General features: G+C 41.0%; 1 protein-coding gene across 4 annotated transcripts in view; it reads right to left on the bottom strand.

The window, feature by feature from the left end:
- PDZRN3 (PDZ domain containing ring finger 3) overlaps window positions 1–16,253 on the bottom strand; it is a 145,069-nt gene that overhangs the window by 11,734 nt on the left and 117,082 nt on the right. For 2 of the 4 annotated variants that reach the window (XM_086618967.1, XM_086618968.1), the window contains 2 exons: window positions 4,813–5,066; window positions 2,283–2,370 (listed from right to left, as the gene is read on the bottom strand). In XM_086618967.1, coding sequence (XP_086475093.1) covers window positions 2,283–2,370; window positions 4,813–5,066 — 342 coding nt within the window. Of the gene's footprint in view, window positions 1–2,282; window positions 2,371–4,446; window positions 4,459–4,812; window positions 5,112–16,253 lie in introns of all 4 variants that reach the window. The other 2 variants (XM_086618969.1, XM_009993092.2) reach the window with 2 other exon arrangements.

The raw sequence follows: 16,253 nt of genomic DNA, 5'->3' as shown, positions 1-16,253 counted from the left end.
TCTGACAGCTGGACAGACTCGTTGGAATAAACATATTAACGCTTAATGTTGCTGGGGAATCCTGGAGCGACATTATTCTTCCTTTATGAGCTTGAAATGACTTCTGGCTGGGCCTCTGTGAAGAATGAATGTACTTTTAATTTATAATCAAATAGTAGTTCAGGATTTAGTCCCTCTTTCCTTGTGGCACGTAAACTTCAAAAGAAAAGAAACTGTATTTATTTTTGTAGTAGGGAATACATGACAGTTACCTCTGAGTCATCAATTTTAAGAGATGACTCTTAAAATTTGCTGTTGACTCTTAAAATTTGATGTTGTGAGTGAAAACTGAGAACACAAGTTTGGTGTCTTGGCAATACTGCCAGTATAAATTGGTTCCTATGGATATTTACATTAGAAGCTTGTAGTGAAGTTGGGTATTTCGCTGTTTTTTTTGTCTTGTTTACTTGTTACAAATCACTAAACAGCCAGTTATAGACCATAAAAGTTTAGATAAGGAGCTTCTGATTTAAATTCAAAGCACATTTTATGGACATAGAAACCCAGAAGGCTGACTTGATGGCTTTCTCACTTTAGACATTCCTGCTGCAGTCAATGAAACAGTGCCTTTGTGGTCTTTTAGAATGTATCTATCAAAAGGCAAACAAAAAAGCAACTAGCCAGTTGAGTCCCTGTTAGCACTTTGACCTCACCATTGATCATAGTCTCTACAATTTGAACAAGAATCTTTAGTGGTTTTTAAGAAATACTATTAGGCTACAGAGACTTTTCTAATGTTCATCTCCCTGTGTTACTGAGCTGATCACCTTTCGCCATCAAGTACTATATCAATGTCAAAATTATTAATGTTGTGGTTTAAAGGCATATTAACGTCTGGCTACAGAAGTGCATGTGTTCAAACAGTTTTCAGCTCAACTGGTTGACCTTCTAATGGAAGCCATATAATTCATCCCCAATATTAGATTTCCTAAAAGATAGATTTTGAAGAGACACTGGTAGAAAATACTAATTTGTTCTACATTTTCCCTTAAGACTGAAATCTGTATTTGTTTTTATTTAAAAAAAAAAAGGCACTTGTTTGAAAAGTAATGCCCTGAGGTCTGCTAAGAAGTGTTTGTTTTACTGGCACTTTGATTTTATCCTGACGTTGATTTGCGTTTGTATACAGAGATGAATTACTACCAGATCTGCAGAATTTGAGAACAGCTTGCAAATTTTTTATGGGGTTTTAGTCCTTGATCCTGCAAACACTTTTATAGAAGGGAACAACTTTGTGCTCACGGAATGACTGAACTCTGCTGCCATTGAAGCTGTGGATAAATCTACCATGGATTTAAACAGAGCTACAGATCGGTCAGCATCGCTTGCTCTGGCAAATAAGCCTTGGCAGGACCAGGATCTAAGACATCAGAAACACAAGCAAGCGAAGAGTAAACTATTCACTTACCGATAATCCTGAACGGATGAGCTGGGTCAGACATTGCTGGCAGTATTTAGAAGTACTGAGATACTTTACTGCTATTTATTACAAACAATTTAAAACGCTTCAGTGGGTCAGTGCTGCTTAAGTATCTGGCAGAACCAAGGCCCACAATTTATATCCTGTATTCTGAATGGTTGGGAGCACGTTATTAACATTAAGAATGAGAAAACTGAAGATGAACTTCTGATGGGATATACCAGTACTAAAACCGAAAGTGATTTTGAAAGATTTGGCAGGGAAACAGACTTGCACACCTCCATGACTGGCTCAACTTTTATTCTCTATACTTTTATATGTATACCTATGTAACATTTCAGTAATGAAAAAGGGAGGAGCAACATAGTATAGTGGCAAATCTCTTCTGGTCTTGTCTTGTATACTTAAAATACTTCTAAATTATATGATCAAGAGCATCTGTTTCTCAGCTGGGGAATATTTAAGGGAAACTCACACATTTTTACTGTAACTATGTGGAACAGGTCTTGCCACTCAGCCAACTTGGAAAGCCTTTCAGATTTTCAGAAAGTCGAAATCAGCATAGATAGACAGAATTTAATTAATGGAATCAATGACTTCAGCTAACAAATTAAAATAAATAATGAAGGTCTGGCTCACCGGTCCATGGAATATAGTTAAATACATTGCTAAAGGTATCAGTAAGATTTGCAACCTGCAAAGTAGCAAATGAGCAATGTTACAACTGCTTTGAAATGTCTTTTCACTTTATACACAACGTAAAGACCATGATACGCACACGTTAAACTTTAGGTAAATGAAATCATTACTAAAGACAAAGTACCTCTAATTCCAACTCATCTCGATCCATTTCTTGATGAATTCCTCCCATGTAGTCATTTGGGTCGTAGTATTCATGCACTGATGGATGGCTGGGAAAAAAAAGCTATGTTTTAGGACAGCACTCAGTACTCTAGTTAGCATGTTAATCCGTTCCAAGCTTACAGCAAGTCATCGTGAACATGATGGACTAAAAACCAAACCAAGAAGTTGCATGTGGTTAATTATATACACTACTGAACAAAAATTGCATTGTATTATAAGAGCAGTCTAAAACATTTGGCATCTGATGATGAATGAGAGACTCGTAAAGAGTCTTTGCATTTATTAATGCTTTTCCTCCAAATGTAAGGCTGACTTGGGGAAAAAATACACAGAGACAATAGCAGCCAAGTAGGGTCAGGGGTACCAGGTGACAGCTAAGTGGGCAGATATTTGCCAGGGTTCAAGGTGAGAGGGAACACTAGATTATTTACTTACAAGATCAGGTCATTTGCAAACATGCAAGTAAAACCATCCTTGCTTGCTTGTTTGGTACTTTTACTCTGCCTTGAAGACAGAAAATTGTATCAAATTGCTAAGTATTATAAAAATAATTTGCCACCCAACTATTTGGATCAAGAGCATTCTCTTGATTGATTTGAATGCAATAGGCTGTGCATGATTTAAATACTACTTAAATATGCACCACTCTTCATATCACCGTTCATTACTGGCATGCTGCTTTTTACAGCTCGAGCTCTCCGACGTTTCACTGGCTATGCTTTGGAAGTTGCAAGCTGTGTAATGCTCCTGTGATGACTTTTTTCTAAGCTGAAATTTTATTTCTGCAATGAAAGTAAACTCCCTTTAATTCTCTGTTAACTAGATCCATGTTTCTTTGTAAGTGTGAGGCTATTCACATAACAGCATCTTCTAGTCAGCTAAGATACCCCAGTTGTTACATGCAGGCTAGATTAATTTGAATGAGAATTGGATGTTACTGAAAGCAGCAGGAGAAAATGCCTCTGCTTGCACATGCTGGGTGACAGCACAGTTGAATAGGTGACTGAGTGCCTTTGTACACAGGGACAGCCCTGAGGCAGCGACGCTGCTCAGACCAACATCTACGGCCACTGACGGTGCTAGCAGAGTTGGAATCCATGTCTCACGATTACGGGGCAATACGAAGCTACCTGATAGGACTGAGCTGGTATTACGCAGGCCTGTCGCAACCTAAATGGCTCATCACGAATTAATCTTTGCTGTTTTCCTAATGTAATTGTTTTTTCAGTTGGAAAGTTGCAGTTATTGAAAGCCCTTCTTGCAAATGCGTTTGGGGGTAGGCAGCAGAGGGGCTCTGGGGAAAAGCGCGTTCTCTCCGCAGTGCTCTGAGCCCTACTGCTCGTTCACCACAAACGAGCTCAAAGCTAGCCTTCTGTCAAATGCTTCCACTAAAACATGCAGCTGTGCTTGAATTTTCCATGGGCTGGGAACAGGTGGCCATGCGGTAACATCCAATGGAACCGTCTTCCAAGTAGTTGGCACTAAGGGCCATGAAAGGGGCAGACACTGCCCACAGAAGCCCAGTTCCTGGTTCAACGTGTCCATGCTAACATGCCATGAAAGTCCCTTAGGAGCAGTACAGGATCAGTGCCTGGTTTTAGTCAAACTGTTTCCTGGGAGCGCTGACAGGGATGTCCGGAGAGGCGTGGTGGGATGAGTGTGTGTGATGATGTTCACAGCTCAGGCTCTCTGTGGGGTTCCCCTTCCTGAGCTACTGTACCGCATGGCCAGGGCACGTGCATACTGTACAGGATCATCTCAAAACCAGTACTGCTGTGGGCTGACCAGATCATGGTCTGCCACACACAGCAACTGAGACGGTTGGAATCTTTTCTATGACTTTTTCCCTTGTGGAGATGCATGGCAAGATGACAGGCAATTTGCAGGGGTTCCTTGGGGAGCCGTTTTCCTCTTGAACGGCGTGTGAGGGCGGGGGGTGTGTGCCAGCAGATAATTGTCATTTTTATTTGTAAGTACAAAAGCATCAAACTACCATTAACAATAATTAAAATTTGATTCTAAAACATCCATGACAGCACTGGTAAGTAATTTTAGTCCTAGAAAATAATTTATTTGAGCAACATTGCTGCAGGGTTATAATAAAGTAATTAATACACTGGAACAGAATGTAGCAGCTCTTAGCATTACACAATTTATGGGAGCCATAAAAAATAAAGTTAAAACATAAGCAACCCAAAGAGGCAGTGAGAGGAATTACAAGAAGCAATAATTTTATCCATCAAATGCCAGCAAAAAATGAACTTTACGAGGCCATGTTGTGACTCAGTGGCATTACTCATGTGAGTAATGGCTTGATAATGTGTAGAAAAAATGAAAATGTTTTGGGTTATGGCTCAGTGGCATATGAATCCTGGCTACTTCTGGGAGCACACGTTTACCAGCAAGTAAAGGTGAGTTTGTGAACTACTTCTACCATGCTGTGTTAAGGAACGCAAGGATTTCCAAGGGCTTCACAAACTGTTACTTACTCTTCAGGCAGGAGGTATGGGTCTAGCACAGAGACGGGGGGAGTAGGTGAGCCCATCTTGCTTAGAGCCATGATGTGTTCGAAGGTGATATCTGTCTGTGTGCCCACATCTACCAGCTGAGACTCGTGAGGAGGAGTGAAGACCTTGGTGCGTGGAGTCCTTCTCAGGACCTGCACCACTATGGGCTCCTTGGCTGTTTTGAATGCTTCCACTGCCTGCTCATGCGTTGCTTTAGATAAGTCCTTCCCATTGACCTGTGGGAAGAGAGCAAGCAAAGCAGTGAGAGAAACAGTCAGAAACTGGAGGGTATCTTCATTGGGTTTGGCTGTTAATTTAAAAGTCTCAGCTTCCATCTAAAGGGATATACAGCAAGTGCTAGGAATTATTTATCCAATGTTATGCATCTCTTATTTCCCCTTTCACTGCAGTAGCTTTACAAACGCTGTGCTCTGCTTTTTATTTTGACAGATTTTACTGGGCTCACTCTTTAAGCTAAAGTACAAACCAGCATCTCATTTGTTTCTTGCAGATTAGAAATCCCTCAGCCCTTGTTCAAACGGAACAAGTTATTGATTCTCCTGTAATTTTCCTATTTTTTGTTTGGTTTTTAATCTTTTAACCTTTTTGCTGAACAGAACTACTGGAACAATATCTGACCTTACATAACTGTGTATTTGTGTCTGATGAACAGTTTTTCAGATAAAACATGATAGTGGTACCCATCCTGCATTTTAGGGATGGGCATAGACATCATACTGGGATAGTGAATAGAAATAATAAGGAAAAAACAATAATGGACTTTTTTTGTGTGTGTGTGTGTCTCTGTAGTTTGGCCACTTCCCATCCCCAGATCTCACAGCCATTATCTCCTGGTTGAGTGAATACTTACACATAACAGAACACCTTTACTAAACATGACTGAGAGACCCCACCAAGAATTCCCAAAACGAGACATGCCAGGCCATGGAAGGTGGGCACGTGAGAAGAGAATTTGAACACAGATCCCTCCTATCTCAAGGGAGTGGTGAAGCTTCTTTTCACAGCAGCAAAAGTGAAATTCAGTTCTATTACAGAGTTGCAAATCTTTAGCAAGCAGAGGTGTCCTTCCTGATCCAGAGAGACGTCTTGAGCACTTCCAAGCCACTGTGGCTTTGCATTTCACTCATGCTTAGCTTTCTTCCTCACATGGTTTCTACTGAATTCTTCCATAAGTATCTAAGTCTAGCCCAGGGGCTGTGAAAGAGACGAGGTCATTTTTGTCAGAATTTTTATAAAGCTGCAAAACCATAATTCTCATTTTAAGTTTTGGTTCACGAGAAATTTTAATGTTTCTGTGTGTCTCTGACTGTATGGATTGTAATTTTAAGGGAGCTAAACACAATGAACAGTTAGGAATGAACTGAAAAAAGGCAACCATGGTGAAAAGACTGAATGTGTGCCCACTTCCTGCTGCTTCCAGCCTAACATGGAGATTTCTTTTGAAATTTGGCCTGTTTGTTGAAACATCTGCAAATCTGAAAGCTCGATGGGCTCATATGCAAAAAACTGTGTTCCAGGAATAGTGGGAACCACTGGTAACGCCAGTAAGGTTTTTATCTTCTTTTAACCTGCAAACTGTTGGCATTTTAATACACATGAAAAGAAACAATTAAAGAGAAGCTGCCCAGAGCAATTTAGTTGTGAAAGCTGTATACTGGAATTACCATCCTAAAGCATCAAGCTATCATGTAATTGTTACCGTGTTCTTTGGACTGGGACAAGTGTTGGCTGATGTGTAGGAATAAACTGCAATTTGAGATTTGAAGGTGCTGCCAGCACTGACAGTGAGGGCCCCTATTGTGGCAGTCCTCATCAAGAAGTATACTTTGTGTATATATTTTCTTTATGAATGATGTCCTACATCGCACTCTTTCCAGTCGGACAGCTACTCACTTGTGGCTGTGATCAGTGCAAGTTGCACAGTGGAAACTGTTGCCTTCTGCATGGAAGGACACGGAAGCGTAGCATATTTTTTCCAAGGCATAAAAACACTGAATTGCCTTGACTGGACGTAGATGCAGTAAGTGTCCAGCCTCAGGTATTTGTGGTGGCTACTACTTTGTCATTTAATCAATTTCGTACGCGTCAGAAATGTACACTAATGTGGTGACTCTGCCACCTTAGCTTCTTGAATGTGATTGAAAACTCTAAAATATATATCCAGATTCTGCTGCCTCTACTGGTACCAGATTGCACTGGGTTCACACTGTGCTTTGCCGTGTTTGGTCCCATTAAAGTCAGTGGGGCGACAGAACGAGTAACATTACTCAGCGCAGTAACTGAATTTAGCCCGTACTAAATGTATTGTGTCCAGTCTGGGCCCCTCGGTTCAAGAAGGACAGGGAACTGCTGGAGAGAGTCCAGCGCAGGGCCACAAAGATGATGGAGGGAGTGGAGCATCTCCCTTCTGAGGAAAGGCTGAGGGAGCTGGGTCTCTTTAGCTTGGAGAAGAGGAGACTGAGGGAGGACCTCATTAATGTTTATAAATATGGAAAGGGTGACTGTCATGAGGATGGAGCCAGGCTCTTCTCACTGGCATCCCATGATAGGACAAGGGGAAATGGATATAAGCTGGAACACAGGAGGTTCCGCTTAAACATGAGGCAGAACTTCTTCCCAGTAAGGGGAACAGAACACTGGAACAGGCTGCCCAGAGAGTTTGTGGAGTCTCCTTCTCTGGAGATGTTCCAAACCCACCTGGACACGTTCTTGTGTGATCTGATCTAGGTGGTCCTGCTCCAGCAGGGGGATTGGACTAGATGATCCTTTGAAGTCCCTTCCAATCCCGGACATTCTGGGATTCTGGGATTCTGTACTGCCCACAGCAAAAAGCTGGGTGATACTAAAGAGAGTTAACTCGAGCACAGAACAGATTGAAAAGGCTAAATTTCTGCTGAATTTCCTTGTGCACGGAACACTTTTTACGCTGTCATCTTTGGTTTGTCTTTGGGAGGCGATGACACCAGGTTTTGTGTTAAGCCAGCTGAGAGGGGAAGGTGTCAGCGTTACATTTACATTGCAGAAACACGGTGTTGAACACAACTGCTCGCAGTAATGCCTAGCATGTAAAGTTTGGCCTGGTCAAAGTAAATATCATTAACTCGCCCAATTGAGCAGATTACTTTAAAACAATTTGTACAGCTGTAAAATTAAGTTCAGTGTAATGTTTTCTCTGGAAAAAGGAAATGCTGATTATGGTTTGAGTTTTATTAGTTGCTGCAAATTAAATGTTGCCGGTTTTACTGTGTGCATCCTAATTTTTTTTTTGTTCAACTAAATCCAACAAGCAATCAAAATAAAATAATCTAAATTGCAGCAAGTATGTTTTTCAGAAATGTGCTCAGAATAACTTCTGAGCAGGAAGCTTTTCATGTGAGCTGCTTTCTACATCTGTGTGCTAAAACCTGGTAAGTTGGGCAAAGGCTAACTTTCCAGTTTGTTCCCCAATATTGTAATGAACTTGGATTACAGACAGTTTAGTACAGGCCTGCATTTTAGTTTAGGCTCCTTAGGACACTTTATTTCTGCAAATCCGTGGACTGGCATCCTCTTTGTGCTTTCATACGTAATTGTTATCATAGAATCATAACTTCAGGCTGATACCATGCAGAGAACAGGCGGTAGTTGGACTGTATAATGAATTCTTGCTACAGGAATTACTTCCAAATAGTATCCCGACTGTGTTTTCTACAAGCTGAGAGTGCAAGAAAAAAGAGAAGTGCTGTATAGCAAGGCAGAAGGACGTGAGACCAGATCTTAGAATTTGGGAGAAAAGCCAGCTAAATTTTCATCTAAAACCTCTCCTCCTGCAAAGAGGACCTTCTGGAGAAAGGTTCCTGACTTTCTGGCATTCGGCTTTTGGTTGAGACTCAGGATTTTGTAGGCTGAGTTCCCCCTCTGGCAGCAGCAGCCGTGGCAGAACTGCTCCAGGTGGGTTTTCACAAATTCATCAGTGGCTTAACTGTAGGTACTGGACAGTGAACTAGATGCATGCTCATCTTGTTCTGCCTCGTGTGCTGCAGGGAGAGCCCCAGCAGAGGGGCAGCGAAAACCTGGGGGCAGGGACGCCGAAAGTACTGTAAGTAATGGCCTCAGGGCTGCTCTGCTGGGACCTTTCATCTTGTACTGCTGGCTCCAGGTCAGAACTGGGCATTTCATTGTGTGTTTGTAGTCAACAATCTCCGCTTGGACGTTTCAGGATACTAGGGTTCTGCAGAGCATGGTAAATAAATAACTCTAAAAGGGATTTGTTATTTGTTGTATATACAATTTTATATCATGGGTTGGATAATATGGCAATGATTGCAGTAAAACGAAAGCATAACTCACTGTACTGGTATTATTATGGGTTTCTTAATGCACTGCTAAATTATGGATGGGCATTTTGTCTGTAAAAGTTAATAATTCTATAAGATATGGCAGCATTGACATCATTAGGCAAACAATTCTCCGGACTGTAGCCATTCACACGACGAATGGTTTCAGGGTCAGTCTGTGGATCTCTTGCAAGAAACCGATTCCCGAACTCAAACTGGGTGGAATCCTTTCAGCAGGTTTCTCTTTGGATCGGCAGTGCTGACCAACGCTGGACTGCTGACCTACTAGGTGTGTGAAGTACGGCACTAACCAAGTAGAGTTAATGGGCTGCCCAGAGTTATCACTGTTAACCATTGAGATTTTGAATGTGGAATGATGGAACAATATGCAATAATGCAAAAATACACTTTACAGTGACTTACAGCAGGGAAATTACACTGTCTGAACCCAGCCCCTAAAAACCTGTGGTAACTGCCACATTATGTAGTAAATACTAAGCAGTGAATAGGTCGTATTTACTTTGTTTTACTATTTCCTCTCCCAGCACATCAATAATATAACTTTCTGTTGTAGGGACATGGGGATGGGAATGCTACAATAATTGGATAATGCAAACTGATAACGTATAACAGAGCTAAATTGCTTTCTTTGTCTAAAGAAGTAGCAGGTATTGGTATTTTATTTTTAGCAGCACAAAAATGATGCAGAAGAAAAATATACTGAGATGATCTGAGTGGCCTGATTTCTGGTATCCATATAGAATTAGCACTTGTGGCTACTCCTCAGTCCTTCTGAAACTTCAGCAAATCGATTAAGATGTTTAGGTTTTTTCTGGAAATCGTGTGTCACAATTGACTAACAATTCTTTTCAGTACTTAAAAGCCAATAAATATATCTGTACATTTTCACTGTTTTAAAAAAAGGTGGCTCTATAATCATAGATTTTATTCCTAATGCTGTTGAATTGTGCCCAGTGAAATTCTTCCTTATAAATAGTTACATCTGAAATAACACAGAAGAAAAAAAAAAATCCATGCATATGAATGCTTCAGAGGACTGCCAAAACCTACAAATATGCATAATTTCTTAAGAACCTCACATGCCATGTGACAGAGACAATGGGATCTTTCATCACAAAAAAGATGGATAAATTAACTTGTCTGAAATGTTGAAATGCTCAGCTTTTGGACCTTCTTTGCATTGGAGATATATTGAATATGGAGAAAGCTGTAGTTAAACTGAAGTGGATGTAGTTAAAGTGAACTGAATGGACCTTGATGAAATTTGTGGTGGAGCCAGATAGTAGGCTTAGCAACTGCATGAGGCAGAGATAAACACTCTGAATTAAGACCATACAGTAAATAAGGAAGGGATGCTTGATTTTTAAAAAGAAATATAAATTATGTAATGAATATAAAATAGAACAGTATTTATAGTATGGTAATTTATAGTATAGACTGTATATTACATTCTTTGGCACAAAAGTAGTCTGCAGAGAGCATGCTACCTAAAATCTACGTTGTTGAACCTTAAACATCAGGTGAAACTGCTGAAGAACAGCCTGTGACAGTTAGGAGATGTGAAAGCAACAAATATTATGTAACTGTACTTCAAGATTGAACTTCTAAGAGACATGAAAAAGGCTGGAAAAGTTTGAGTGCTACCTTGGAGCTAAAAGTAAAAATGGGCAGTAGGATGTGGTGGGTGTAGTCTTGGTAAGACCCAAGTGCATTCTTGAGTCTGTTTTCAAATTCCTCTTGCTTGGGTAACTACGTACTAAGTAGTTCGTCAGCTGCAACATAGTATGAACCTGAATCATCTAATGTTGGATGCTTAATGTAAGAGTATGGGATGGCTGCTGGAGGGGGAGAACAAACCAATCAGTGATGGGTGCATCAAAAAGGAAGAAAAAGAGGAAAAAAACTTCAGTCTCTTCAGGCTTGTGAAGAATTTGCACTATCTAGCTAAGACATGGCTTTCCATGTTATTTTATGGTGCTGCAAGTGTGCAAGGTATTAGGTGTGCAGCAGCTTCTCTCTCTGTCAGAGCTGTGCGAGGCGTTTGGCATCCCTCCTGCTGAAATCTCCTCCTTCCTCTGTTAATTCTGGATATATGTCACAGTGAAATACCTTTTGTGAAGACAGATTTTCTCACATTGTTTTATACCATATGTATGTGCTCCTACTTTACAATTATTCTACTAAGAGGTTCAGTGTCCTCCAGCAACTCCTGAGCCAACTGCCACTCTTTAGATGATAACTTCAGGCCAAATCTTCCTGAAGTTTGGAGGCTGGGAGCCCACCAGCCTCACACTGTGAGGGGAGGCTGGACCTCCTGTGCAAGTACTGGGACTTGCAGCCACGACTGACATGAGAGAATTGTACTTTTTTACTAGAAAACACATTCTTATTTTTGTTTGAGGAATGAGGAAGTTATTTTGGTAGGATAGTACACAGTTGTGCTTTACATAAATGCTGTTTTATTGGTAGCTGCCATGTGACTATTTAGCAAGGTAAGCTATTTACACGTTTTATTTTGCAGAGTGAGTAATTAATTGCTGCTTCGTTGATGACAGACATAAATTGGGGGCTTTCAGATATATCGAAATGCGCCACTTGTTTACATAGACAAAACTTCCTCCTGGTTACCACCAATTCTTATTTATTTTCCTTCTGGTACAATGCTTATGGAAAACCCAGTATTTGCCTTTCTCTTTTCCTGTGATAGCAGAATTTACACACTTGAGTTATTTACACAAAAACCCCACTCCTCAGACTGATTCCCAGTTTCCCTCTTGCAGTCACAAGACAGGAGGTGCACACACACCAGCCCCTGGGAGTCCTGCAGACCTGGAGAGGTGATGCAAGGGCAACAGGACAGGGCTGTGCTAGAAGGAGATCTGCAATGACTGCAGGTGAGGAGTTCTGTGTTCAAGCCTGTGCCAACATCACTTGAAACAGTACAGATACAGATGAGTAAGTCTGGACATTGGCAGAAGTAGTTAACTGAAAGGCTGAGAAAGCCAGAAAATCCCTGTGCATAAAAGTTTATTGTGTGTAGTTATAATTATTTTGTATTTTTATTTTTGCTTAAATAGTGTGTAATGTTGTTTGCTGGATGTTGGTGCTATACAACAGAAACTAAAAAGGTTTCTGTAAAAGAAAATTATTTTTCCATCCATCAAGTTAGACTGATTTATATGGGCTTAATGTCATGAATGATAAACATTTGTATGCATTGTGCGGCTTGTTGGTTCTTCTGTGCTTCACAAATGTCACAGAGAAAAACTTTTTTGCTTAAGAATGAGTAAGCAGCTTTTCTTTGTAGAAATTCATGCAAATCCTTGGGAAGTGCACTATAAAAATGCTAGTTCTGTTAGACTACAGACGTCTGTGCTCCATTTAAAACGCTCTTTATGGTCTGATTCACTTCTTTAGCAATTCTTAAGAAGTCTGCATATTAAGAAAAAGCAGGAGAACTTTAAAGATTTTTATAGAAAATGGAGCAGCAAAAAGCCTATTTTCTAACCCCCCTTTTCCTCAGGAATTGGAGAAAGAAGGTTCAAAATATAGGTTAATTCTTGCAGCTCCATCTAATCCCTCTTTTATTTCCCTCATATGGACAGTCTCTCTCTTTTTCAAAAAACCAGAATTATATTGTTTAGTAATAGACTGTTTCCATGTGTGTGCATTTCCCTTCTGCCTTGTGAGCCATCCATGACAAAATAGTTAAGACCAAAGAAAAATTCTTTACTTAAGAGTACAGAATACATTTGTTCTCTAAACTTACCTTCCAAATGGAAAATCTTGGGAGAAAGACTCTTGAAATAAAGGAATTTTTATTCTGCTAGTAATTAGCACATTTACGTAACAATACAGCACCAGTACTGTACACAGCATACTAAAACGTGCCTACTTTGGGTTGGATTCTCAGGCTCTGCTTGTATGTATCCCAACTTAAATAAAGCCACAGGGGAATTTTATCCGTTACCTCAGTGAAAACAGATTTGGAGTAATGCAGAGGCTTCCGAGACTCTTGTACCTCCTCTACAAGCAAAGTTTACTTGGAGCCTTTTTTCCTGAAATATGCATTTATCATGTTAAATGACTTGATATCGGAAGTATTTTGTCAGCAGAAAAAAGGTGATCTTTTGTGTATCTTTTCATGGCTTAATAATCCTGGTCCATAGAAAACACAGAAGTTTACAGGCCCCCCCTTTTTAATGACTTTCTGCTGTTTCAGTAGCGTGACCCAGAGGGAGCCAGTCAATTATATTTCTGAGTGAGGTACATGACAGCCATAAACAATCATGGATTACTAATGACAAGAATTCAGAAAATGCAATTACCCACTTTCTCGCATCCTCCCGTTGCCCACGTGTAGCGCTGCGCCTCCCGGGTGGCACCGCGGGGTGCTTCGGCGGCAACGTTACATCGAGATGCTCTTCCCAAGGGGCAAAAACTATGGCTATGTACAGCAAGTTACAACTTTGTTATGAACGAGAATTTACTTTTTAAAAAAGCCGTGCGTTTCTAGATTTACTTTTAGAAGACACAATCCTGTAACAAGGCGTCCCAGTGCGGGCAGGAGTCGAACTCACTGACGTCCCAGGTTGTCTCTCCTGTTATGATTCTAGCACAACGTAACTGCAACGCGCAGGTGTTGGTGATGTGTTGGTGATGAACACTGATGATGTTTCATACATGTCATGTGATGACAAGTATAATACACAATGATAGCAAATAGCATAAAAAGATAATCTGATTAGTTGAGGGTGTAACGTTGCATGGATATAAGCTGAACTGGAGTGACAGAAGAAACTGGATCAGGCCAAAAGTTGCGATAGACCAGTCACCTTTCTCCAACAGTGGCATGCAAGGGTGCTTTAAGAATAGTGTTAAGAGTAAGACAGACTTGGAGGGAGCTTTACCCTGCTATGCCCTTCCAGCTCAAACACGTGACAGTCTAGCAATATTTACGCCAGACCTCAATTAAAATCGAAGTAGTACAAGTTGGTGTAGAGACCAGGCCTTAAAATAACACAACTATTATTTTAGTAGCGTATCAGACTATGCAAACACAGAACAAAAGGCAGGGCCTCCTCTGGAGAGCCTGCTCCAAGCAAAAAGACAAGAGGAGTACCATACAGATGAGAAGATGAAACACAAAACAAGTTAGTGATCTACCTGAGGTCACCTGAGAGCATACCACAACTGAAACCTGGACACTGATCTCCAAAACACCGTGTTTAAGACCATTCTAACTCATGACATTCCTGTTCCTACACTGTTGCTCATTGTAGTTTTTGAGTCCGTTCTCCCACTCCCCTCCCTTCTTCCACAAATCACAGAATCACAGAATGTTAGAGTTTGGAAGGGACCTCAAAGGATCATCTAGTCCAATCCCCCTGTCTGAGCAGGACCTCCTAGATCACATCACACAAGAATGCGTCCAGGCGGGTTTGGAACATCTCCAGAGGAGGAGACTCCACAACCTCTCTGGGCAGCCTGTTCCAGTGTTCTGTTCCCCTTACTGGGAAGAAGTTCTTCCTCATGTTTAAGCGGAACCTCCTATGTTCCAGCTTATATCCATTTCCCCTTGTCCTATCATTGGATGCCAGTGAGAAGAGCCTGGCTCCATCCTCATGACAGTCACCCTTTCCATATTTATAAACATTAATGAGGTCCCCCCTCAGTCTCCTCTTCTTCAAGCTAAAGAGACCCAGCTCCCTCAGCCTTTCCTCAGAAGGGAGATGTCTCAGTGATGTAAGACAGGGAAAGAGCAATTGTGGATAGCTCTGAAGGTAATCTGTGTTGAAGAGGGTTGTTGAAGCTCTTGCCAAGAAAAGACAGAAAAAACTCCCAATGCTGCTATCTGGGAAGCCAGCAGCAGTCACAGATCCAAGAGAGTTTGTTAATAAGAGGGCTTACTCCTCCAGTAGCTACCTGGTACCTGCAGAGTAGGCTTTGTCATCTTGGTCCATCTGTCTCAAGCAGCTGAACGGTGTTTTTGACAGAAAAACACAGACCTCAAAAGGTGTCGTGTAGGGAGATGTTCCACCACTGTCTCACTCTCCCCTTCCAGTCCATGCTGCTCGACCACAGCCTAAAAGTTTCATACTGTGCTACTGATAGTAAAAACTTCTTTTTTTTTTTTTTTTTTTTTGGCTAAAATTGATGGCAGTTACACAGATACTGTCAGGTCAGGTACAAGAGCTTCTGTTGCACTCTGCAGGCAACTCTGCCAAATGTAAAAAGACTTTCTTACCAGCTGTGATCTTTTAAAGTACGAATGTTCACTTTCTCAAAATGATGCTGTAGGAGCCAACTGTCTTAGTGTAAATGCCCATGATCCACAAAAACACATAAAGCAAATACAGTTTTAGTCTGATTGTACAATTCTTTGTTCTGTGAAGCATTTTATGTCTCAAGTGTTCCCAAGGAGTCTGACAGTAGTGTCTGAGAAGTGGAGTGCTACTGAACGCAGCAAAAGTGATGCCTCAGCGTAAAGCCATAAGACATTTCAGCCATTAGAAATGACATGAAGTGCCCAGGTCCTGTGCCAGTGGACAAGTCTGTCCAATCACCTGCAACATGTCTATGTCCAGAATTAGCACAGGATTGCCACAAGTAAGAAAACTCTTGGTGATGCTTACCATTTTTCTTTTAGATGGTGGCCTCTAGCTTTTCGCCTCAAGATATACTATATTAATAGGCAGGCTTCCTTCACTAGTGACTGCCTAAAGCAGTGAATATTTCAGTCTTGTTTATGCATATTTTATACTATTTATTCTGCCACCCTCCTGTCAAATCCTTAACTGGTTACCAGGTTCAGGATGGCTAGCTGGATCTGCTTACATTTACCCACCGAGTCTCTGAAGGGAACAATCCCGATGCACGAATACATGTAGTTGTCCTGTCCTAGTGAAAGTGAAACCCAACCTTTTGTTTCGTTCTTAATGAACACAGCAGAACACATTTATTAATCTGCACTTTTTCATTACTCCATATGTTTCCTTTTTCCCAGCCCGTGTCTGACATGTGACAGTAAAGCACAGAGTGACTGTCCCTAGTGCCTTCTCCCTT

This window comes from Tauraco erythrolophus, chromosome 12 (assembly GCF_009769465.1).
Source record: "Tauraco erythrolophus isolate bTauEry1 chromosome 12, bTauEry1.pri, whole genome shotgun sequence".
Taxonomy (NCBI): Eukaryota; Metazoa; Chordata; class Aves; order Musophagiformes; family Musophagidae; genus Tauraco; species Tauraco erythrolophus.
Note: the sequence above shows the minus strand (reverse complement) of the source record. Positions and strands in the feature narration are given on the sequence as shown.